Source organism: Portunus trituberculatus, chromosome 1 (assembly GCF_017591435.1).
Source record: "Portunus trituberculatus isolate SZX2019 chromosome 1, ASM1759143v1, whole genome shotgun sequence".
NCBI classification, from domain to species: Eukaryota; Metazoa; Arthropoda; class Malacostraca; order Decapoda; family Portunidae; genus Portunus; species Portunus trituberculatus.
The window spans coordinates 4071395-4081266 of record NC_059255.1 but is presented as its reverse complement, the minus strand read 5'-3'; the positions used below and the strand labels follow the sequence as shown (position 1 = coordinate 4081266).

At 42.6% G+C, this 9872-nt stretch overlaps 1 protein-coding gene and 1 long non-coding RNA gene across 2 annotated transcripts; both read left to right on the top strand.

Annotated features, from left to right (window-relative positions):
• The first annotated feature begins 848 nt into the window (after positions 1–848).
• Positions 849–7020, top strand: LOC123510385 (aldehyde dehydrogenase family 3 member A2-like). Its single transcript, XM_045265548.1, has 10 exons — positions 849–970; positions 1388–1531; positions 1970–2180; positions 2730–2830; positions 3360–3523; positions 3920–4150; positions 4320–4517; positions 5458–5573; positions 6231–6366; positions 6717–7020. The coding sequence occupies exons 1-10, from the start codon at positions 950–952 to the stop codon at positions 6766–6768; spliced, it is 1374 nt and encodes a 457-aa protein (XP_045121483.1). The 5' UTR covers positions 849–949; the 3' UTR covers positions 6769–7020.
• Positions 7021–7644: 624 nt separating this feature from the next.
• LOC123510490 lies at positions 7645–9008 on the top strand. The gene is made up of 3 exons (XR_006676521.1): positions 7645–7787; positions 8278–8386; positions 8804–9008. It is a non-coding gene; the product is annotated as an uncharacterized LOC123510490 (long non-coding RNA).
• The last annotated feature ends 864 nt before the right edge of the window (positions 9009–9872 follow it).

Below are 9872 nucleotides of genomic sequence, written 5' to 3'. Positions count from 1 at the left end.
TAGTAGGTTTACAAGATGTGTGCTGATGTGGTGAAGGTTTGGTAAATGTAGCATGTGTGAGGGAGTTAATTTTGAACATTTTAAAATTTGCAATGTGTGTGTGTGTGTGTGTGTGTGTGTGTGTGTGTGTGTGTGTTTGTGTAATTCACTGTTTGATCTGCTGCAGTCTCTGACGAGACAGCCAGACGTTACCCTACGGAACGAGCTCAGAGCTCATTATTTCCGATCTTCGGATAGGCCTGAGACCAGGCATACACCACACAACAAGGTCACAACTCCTCGATTTACATCCCGTACCTACTCACTGCTAGGTGAACAGGGGCTACACGTGAAAGGAGACACACCCAAATATCTCCACCCGGCCGGGGAATCTAACCCCGGTCCTCTGGCTTGTGAAGCCAGCGCTCTAACCACTGAGCTACCGGGCCGTGTGTGTGTGTGTGTGACTGTGACTGTCACCACCACCACCGGCCACCATTACTATTACTATTACCACCACTACTGCTACTACTATTACCATTACCATCATCACCATTACTACCACTACAACAACAACAACAACAAAACAACTACTACTACTACTACTACTACTACTATTACCTCTAACCAATCATGAGTAGAAAGTCATGCAATCACAGATATAACATCAAAATACACTACTATCAGCATAGAGACATTGATGAAGATAGTAACCAGTGAAATGCCAGCAACAGATGACAACGAGAAAGTCCCCTTTTTCATGATGATATTTGAAAATTCGTACTGTGGATGTATACCAGATAACAGCGTGACCTCTAGCGCTATCACTGAGACAGCCTTGGTACCAACTCACTTCCTTGATTTACGATACCCTCCTTTATCACCCCACTATTGGCTATATAAGGAGGGTCACTGTCTTCATGCCCGCTTGTTCTCCCTAGGCCTTTCGTGCGAGTAATCCTTAGCAGTCATGGCTCCGTCCTATAAAGAAGTAAGGAATGTGTGCAGTGTTTATCTATTTAAGCTTCAATTTCTTGTACCTTGAGGGATTGTGATTGCAAGCCGCTCTTTCATTGTACCATTGTTTTTTTTTCTTGTAATTGTGCACTTTACATAAGTCTTACACATTATCTCCTTTTTCTTTGGTGAAATTCGAGGTTGTGTGTCGTAGTAGTAGCAGTAGCAATAGTAGTAGTAGTAGTAGTAACAGCAATAACAGTAGTAGTAGTAGTAGTAGTAGTAGTAGTAGTAGTAGTGGTGGTGGTGTACTATTATAGTAGTAATAGTAGTAGTAGTAGTAGTAGTAGTAAGTGAAAATAATCTCATCCTTCGCTTTTCTCCTGTTCGCATCCCGCTTTTAGTGCACCGTCATTTTATCAGCACATCCTCACCCACATCTCCCCAACAGGTGGTGGAGGGCGCCAGGAAGGTCTATGCTGAGGGCAGGACGCGGCCCATCGCTTTCCGCCGTCAGCAGCTGCAGCAATACAAGAAGATGCTGATCAATCACAAGGATGAATTTCTAAAGGCCCTTGTTTCTGATCTGAATAAGGTAAGATGAATGAATGAACACAGTGCTATAAAGGGTAAAACAAAGAGAAATAGGAGAAAAAGAAACGAAAGAATTGTAAGGACAGAAGAAAATCATAAAACTTTGCCTCTGCTACTGATACCTCCATATTTTGTATTTTCGTTCCACAAGACTTTTCAATTCAAAACTCCAACTCCACCTGTTAGGCTTTCCCACACCTTAAAAGTCCACCAATACGCCTTAACACTCTTCCCTCCATCTCTAGTTGTCCCTAAAACTCCATCCCCAGCCTCAGTTCACCTCTAGTCATCCCTAAAACTCCACCACCCACCACTCTTCCTCTCCATAGCCTCAATTCACTTCTAGTCCCTAAAACTCCACTACTCTGCTTCCTATCCACAGCCTAACTCATTTCTAGGTCCCAAAACTCCACCACCCTAACACTCTTCCCCTTCACAGCCCCAACTCGAGGCGGTAATCTTCGAGGTTGACTTTGCTCTTAAGGACGTCGACTTCTTACTGGAGAACCTGGACAGACTGGCTAAGACGGAGGAGGTTAAGTCTGTATTGCCCGGGGACAAGTCGTTGTTGGTAAGGGAGCCCTATGGTGTAGTTCTCGTGATGGGTGCATGGAACTACCCCCTGCAGCTGTCTCTCATTCCTGCTGCTGGTACGTGACTCTTAGGCCTGTATTCTGAAACGCTTCGCTCTCTCACCATCACTGTTTTCCAAAGGCTCTTGTTGAAGATACTCGTTTTTAGGAGTATTTTCATGGTATTAGTGATAGACTGACAAGATTTCTAGTTTATTAAAAGGAGAAACCGTCTTGAAACCCGGCTAGTTGTTTCCGTAGTGTTGAAAATAGTCATAGTGAGAGAGGAAGGCGTTTCCGAATATGGGTATTAATTGTGTTGTTTTGTTATTGTTAATTGTTTCCCTGTTTATGAGTACATTTAAACACTGCTGTCAGTTTGTGTGTATGTCTGTATTTGTGTCTATCCGGAGAAGTGGGTGTGGAATCAGGTATCAAGTTTTTTTATTGCACTCAGCAGGATGGTAAGATAAGGTTAAGAAGTCAATGGGAATGAGAGAGAGAGAGATAAAAAGAGAGTACGTGTGTGTGAGCGTGTATGCGTGTGTGAAATACGAATAGATACACACAAGTAAACACACATACATACACAACTCAAAAATCAAAATATCTCCTTCCCTCTTACAGGTGCCATTGCTGCGGGTAACACTGTCATCATTAAGCCCTCAGAAGTGTCCCCTGCAACTGCCAATGCCATCGCCAAATACCTACCGCAGTATTTAGATAAGGTGCTACTATGATTATCCTTATTATATCCCTCGGTGACTAAAATTTAATCGCAAAACTCGATCACTCCACCTATTCAGCTACTACAAAATCCTAAAACTTTAATAGGCAATTTCTTAATGTCTAAAATAACACCCAGACATAAAATACTGATAGTCTACCAATGAAACCAGGAAATTCTACCACACAAACCCCAAAATTAAGTCTTGTCATTTCAACTCCTAGAAAAAATATCACAGAAACATTTTACTTTACGACCTCTAAAACTAATACTTATCTTTTAACCCCTTCAGAACCATGACACGTTCCCATATTCATTCTGCTTACTATTTGTCGATTTTATACAGCTTCAGAAACTTGAGTGGGGAATTAAAATAGTGAAAACTGTGGCCATTAATCTTCTGAACTCCACAGATTCTTCCTAATGTCAATAAAATGGTCTAATCGTACATAAATCTTAGGTAAAAACGTGTCCTAGTATTGAAGGGGTTAACTGTTCAATCTTAAGAGAAAAATTCTGGTCCCACACAGGATTGTTACCGTGTGGTGCTGGGTGGCATTCCAGAGACCACGGAGCTGCTGAAAGAGAGGTTTGACTATGTCTTCTACACGGGGTCGACCACTGTGGGCAGGATAGTGAGGGAGGCGGCTAACAAGTACCTCACCCCCACCACCCTGGAGCTCGGGGGCAAGTGGTGAGTGAGGATTGTTGTGTCCAGTAAAGGGTTTGATTAGGTTTCAGATCTTCTCCAACTTGACTAACTTCTTTATTGGTTTATTTATTCAGTTAAGCTCTTCCATACTCTTTTATATACTTGCACCGCTTTTCTTACGTTTTCTAGCTCTTCTCTGTTCTCCTTATTTTCATCAGCCCTTTTTCAACCAGTTTTTTTTTTTCTCTCTCCTATATTCTCTCAGACTTTCAACTATTCCTTTAACACTTCTCAAACACCTATTCTCGTATTTTTTTCAGTTATGTTTTTTTTTCTCCTTTTTCTGACTTTCACTCATTTCTTGTAATACTTTTCAAGCCTTATTCTCGCACATTTTCTATCTTTTCAACTCTCGTGTGTTCTCTCCCGCACCCTCAGCCCTTGCTACGTGGACGCAACAGCAGACCTGGAGATGGCTGTGCGTCGCATCCTGTGGGGCAAAATGTTTAACCTCGGCCAGACGTGCATCGCTCCTGACTATATCCTGTGCCCTAAAGCGGTACAGGACGCCTTCATCAACAAGGCTAAGGAGGTGTTGAAGGAGTGGTACGGAGAGGATATCAAGAAGTCCCCTTATCTGTGTAGGATTGTTGCCGAGAGACATGTCGAGTGAGTATTGGAGTCACGGCTTGTTTACTCCTTCATTCTCGTATCAGTTTCATTCCCTCATTCTGAAGTGAACATACTCAATTCATCAACTACGATTCTTCTACATGTAATTCATCCAAGAGAACACTTTATAACCTTAACTACTCTTGTATCTCCTTCCTCCCCACAGTCGTCTGGTTAACTACCTGAAGGACGGCAAGGTGGTGATTGGGGGGCGCTATGACAAGGCCAGCAAGTGGGTGGAACCTACGGTGCTGGTGGATGTCAAGGAAAATAGCGGGGTCATGAGGGATGAGGTGTTTGGTCCTATCTTGCCTATCTTCAACGTCAACACCCCTGATGAAGCGATTACTTTTATCAACAAGGGGTGAGACTGAATTTCAGCTTTTTTTTCTATACTTGTATTTTCATAGATCTATTTGCTTATTTTCTACTATTTAACCGAATGTACTGGGGAAAGAGAGAACAGGAAGTAACGCACTTCACAAAATGAAAGGACACAATACTAATAACTGAGAGTAGGAAAAGCAAAAATACATATTTGAGTGTGATAAGGATACTAGTCGTAATAGGAGGAGGAGGAGGAGGAGGAGGAGGAGGAGGAGGAGGAGGAGGAGGAGGAGGAGGAGGAGGAGGAGGAGTGTGATAAGGATAGAAGTCGTAATAGAAGGAGGAGGAGGAGGAGGAGGAGGAGGAGGAGGAGGAGGAGGAGGAGGAGTGTGATAAGGATAGTAGTCGTAATAGAAGGAGATGGAGGAGGAGGAGGAGGAGGAGGAGGAGAAGTGTGATAAGGATAGTAGTCGTAATAGAAGGAGGAGGAGGAGGAGGAGGAGGAGGAGGAGGAGGAGGAGGAGGAGGAGGAGGAGGAGGAGGAGGAGAGAGCATTCTTGTTATCATGGTGACCCAGCCAACACCCGAGATCTCTTCCACGTTCTGCTGCTACTCGAACATAACTATCAATGGGGTAATGTACTGGGTAGCTTCTATTCCATCTTATTTAATCTTGCAGTACTTCTTCTAATGTATTATGCATTACTCTCCATATTCAAAGAGAGAGAGAGAGAGGGAGGGGGGGACAGAAGGACAGGTGTTACTAATTTCTTAACCTTCAACAAGAATCTCCTTTTCCTTACTTTAAAAACAAAGCATCACGTTTTATTTCCTCTTGAAACATTTATGCAGATTTATTGGGCAGATAGCTACGTACATCTCTCTCTCTCTCTCTCTCTCTCTTTCTCCATACTTCATAGGCCTACTGTTGCCTTACACCTTCCTGTAAGACCAAACACAACTCTTCCCCCCAACAGAGAGAAGCCACTTGCCATGTACGTCTTCAGCAATAACAAGGCAGACGTGGACAAATTCCTGGAGAGGGTTTCCTGCGGGGGTGTCACGGTCAACGACACTCTTCACCACGCAGCCAGTGAGTGTTTTTTTTTTTTTTTTTATGGTAAGAAGGGAAATTGGCTAAGGACAAAAAAAATAAAAAATAAAAAAGAGCCTACTGAATTGCCAGTCCCCCTGCAGGTTAGAGTCAGCCGAAAGAAAGAAAGGGACAAATGTCTTGAAATCTCCCTCTTTAAAGAAGTCAAGTCGTAGGAAGATGGAAATATAGAAGCAGGTAGTGTGTGTGTGTGTGTGTGTGTGTGTGTGTGTGTGTAATTCACCTCGGTCGCCTGTTGGTCAGCCAGCCAGTCTTCCCCATTACGGAGCGAGCTCAGAGCTCATAGACCGATCTTCGGGTAGGACTGAGACCACAACACACTCCACACACCGGGAAAGCGAGGCCACAACCCCTCCAGTTACATCCCGTACCTATTTACTGCTAGGTGAACACACCCCACATATTAACAGCCAAGCCCATTTGCCTCGCCGCTTACCGGGACTCGAACCCGGCCCTCTCGATTGTGAGTCGAGCGTGCTAACCACTACACTACGCGGTGTGTGTGTGTGTGTGTGTGTGTGTGTGTGTGTGTGTGTGTGTGTGTATAATAACTACAATATCCTCTTATATCACTAACCGTCCCTCCCTCTCCTCTCCGTGCCTCCCTCTATTAACCCACACTATACAACCCAACAGACCCCAACCTTCCCTTCGGTGGTGTGGGGTACAGTGGCATGGGCGCCTATCACGGGGACCAGACCTTCTACACTTTCACGCATATCAAGCCTGTGCTGCTGCGAGAATACGACCAAACCCAAGAGATGATGCTAAGGTAAGACACGTTATTGATGAGGCACGGACATATTCCCTAGATAATGGAGAAAATGCTGATTGAGTGAAATCTTATCTCGCCCATGAGTGATTGGGGCTTTTAGGAAATGGTACATTAGTAAGAGGTGTGTGTGTGTGTGTGTGTGTGTGTGTGTGTGTGTGTGTGTGTGTGTGTGTGTGTGTGTGTGTGTGTGTGTGTCAGTGTAAGTACAAAAAGGAGGAGGAGGTTGTGGTGGTGATATGAAGGATGAGTAGATAGTGGTGATTGTGGTGATGAAGGACAAAGGTCACTAAATCACTACATGACCACATAAGCGACAAATCTAATCTTGTTCTTTTCTCCCTACCCAGTGCTCGCTACCCGCCCTACACCGCGGATAAAATCAGGATCCTTACTTCATAAAAGGGAACAACAACAGCGGCACAGGCACCACTACCTCCACCATAGACCAGTGACAAAAACAAGAACAATTATCTTTTTATTACCATGATTAGAATATGAGGACTATTTGCTGCAATATGTACGAGATATGTAGGGAATTTTTAAGCCATCAATACATGTGGCTTCCCTTCAAGTTTGTTAAAATATTGTGGTGCAAGAAGACATCATTTGACTGCTATGGTTTCTCAAAATTAATAAAATGTCTTGGAGCAAGTTTACAGTTTATTTTGACCTCTCTCTCACACACACACACACACACACACACACACACACACACACACACACACACACACACACACACACACACACACACACACACACACACACACACACACGTTCTATATCACTATTATTCTCTTGTGTGTCGTAATGTTCTTTCCTTGTGCCCTACATACAAGCAGTAAAAGAAGTAATTTGTGAATGCATTGTGTGTGTAAGTTTGCGCAGGTATGTTAGTCGATCAGGTGTACATTACAACAGGTGCGAATGGCTAACAACAGTATGGTCTTGTCCCTTTCCCTTCCCCCTCACATTTCAATCAATTCTTTTCTATCCATTCCTTCGTCGATCCTTTTGTCCAAGAGAACGCAGGTGTCTACACAGAAAGCGGGAGGGAGGGAAATATGAAAGAAACATTGAGGTGAGCGAGGGAGAAAACGGTGAAGGGGAGAGAGAAAAACAGATAAAAAAGGAAGATATGACCATGGGGGGAGAGACAAAAGATAACAAAGGAAGAATAAAAAAAAAAGATCAGGGGGGAAGAAAGAGAAGGGAAGATGAGAGGGGGTGGCCAGAATGGGAGTGAGGCACTATTCCCTATATATACAACAGCATGTGTAGGAGACGTCATCCACGAGGCAACGCTCACCATGGGCTTCTTCCTGGACCACCACTCTAGGCTGGTGGTGGTGGTGGTAGTGGTGTTAGCTGCGGCACAGCACCTCGCAACGGCATCACCGAAGGAACACAATGCAAACCTGGTATGTAAGCTGAGTGTTCAGTGTTTGCTAAGGTTATCTACATAAGAAATCAACAACAGTTCCTTAGTGAAGTGTTAGATGAATGGAACAGTACAACCAATGAAGAGAGAATATCAGATACGTTTATCGTCTGTGCAAAGTCAATAGGATGTTTCACGGAAAGATTTCACAAGTCAAGGCAGGAAGAGATTCTCAAATAAGGTTTTAGGTAACTGAAATACGCGGTTAGTGCAAAGTCAAAAGGAATGTTGAGTAGGAAAGGTCAGAAAAAAATAGGTTTATAAAAATATATATTAGAAAACTGAAAAAAGACTCAAGATATCAGGTCGTTAGATCAAAATTTCAGGAAAAGATCAGACAAATGTACAGGCAGGGAAAACAAGTGGACAGAGGCATAGGTTATAATGAACGGACTCCCGCTACTGGCTGGCTGCACTGATTCTGAATTTATCATTATCTATGCTTACTACCCTCGTCCCTTCCTTTACAGGTTGAATGTGGCGATGGGGAATCAACAGGAGTGTGTATGGCGAAGGGCATCTGCACACAACCTTTCCCGTCCCCACGTCTCCCCTGCCCCGGTAGCCAAGACTGCTGTGGTAAATACACAATGCGTCACGCCCTCTTTGGAAACTGGTCTGAGAGGCGCTTTTGCCGAGGAGCGAACCCCAGACAAGGAGTAAAGAAGCACAGTGAAACACATGTAGATTTCGGAACTAAAACCAAAACAATCATCTGTTTGCACTATCATATTGGGGATCTTTGTGCCGTGGTCAGGTTGTTAGTGCTAAGTCAATAAGAAACTTTTAAAAGATTAGACAAATAATGTACTCGTATATGGATAGAGATAATACGTGGAAATAGGTAGGTATGCTGCATATAAGGACTGCCACGTGTAGACCTGATGGCTTCCTGCAGCTTCCCTAATTTCTGATGTTTCTGTCATTATTGATTGTCGTATATACAAATTAACATTCTCTCTCTCTCTCTCTCTCTCTCTCTCTCTCTCTCCACAGAAAATCCTACTATCAACGAAAGGTATAAGAGAGCGGCGTCGCAAACAGTAAAAGAAAACGAAAAGAAGGATAATAAGAAAAAGAAAGATATGGCAAAGAAGAAAAATGATGGGAAGAAGCGCAAAAAGAGTAGCAAGAAGAGTCAAAAGGGGATAATCAATAAAAGCAAGAAAAAGAAAGCAAGTCAAAAGAAATCAAACAAAAACAAAAATGACAAAAAGAAAATTATGAAAAAGATGAAAATCAAAAAAGGCGAAAAAGATCCAACCCAACCAAAAAGGAAAACAGGTAAAACAGACAAACGAAGAAAAATAAAGAAAAATAAAGGAACTAAAATCAGCAAAGAGAAAAGGAAAGGAAAAAAGAAGCGAAGAAAAGAATCAAGAAAAACAAAGAAAGGCAAGAACAATACGAACGGCAAAAAGAAGAGAAAAGGAAAGAAAACCATGAAGAAACGCAAAAAGGGGACAAAAAAACAAGCCACAAAGAAAATGAAGAAAGCAATGAAAAAAAATATGAAAAATGCGGGAAGAAAAGCTAGCAAAAACGCCAAAAGGAAGAAGAAAACTGGAAAGACGACACAAGAAGAAAACGAGCCAAAGGAAAACAAAAACAAACCAGTAAAGAAAATAAGAAAACTTAAGAAAATGAAGGGTAATCAAAAGCGAAACAAAACGGTATGAAAAGGAAAATTAAAAAAACACAGGCAGCAACCAAGAAGAGCAGGAAGGTTAAAACAGGAACAAATGACTGTACGTATTGATACCATTGTAGTGTTACCGGTTGTAGTATTAACCCCTTCAGTACTGGGACACATGTTTTACCTTGAGATTAGTGTACCATTAGATCATTTTTTGACATTAGGAAGAGTCTATGGAGGTCACAAGATTAATGGCCACAGTCTTCACTATTTTAACCCCTTCAATACCAGGACACATTTTTACCTTGAGATTGGTGTACGATTAGACCATTTTTTTGACATTAGGGTCTATGGAGGTCACAAGATTAATGGCCACAGTCTTCACTATTTTAACCCCTTCAATACCAGGACACATTTTTATCTTGAGAT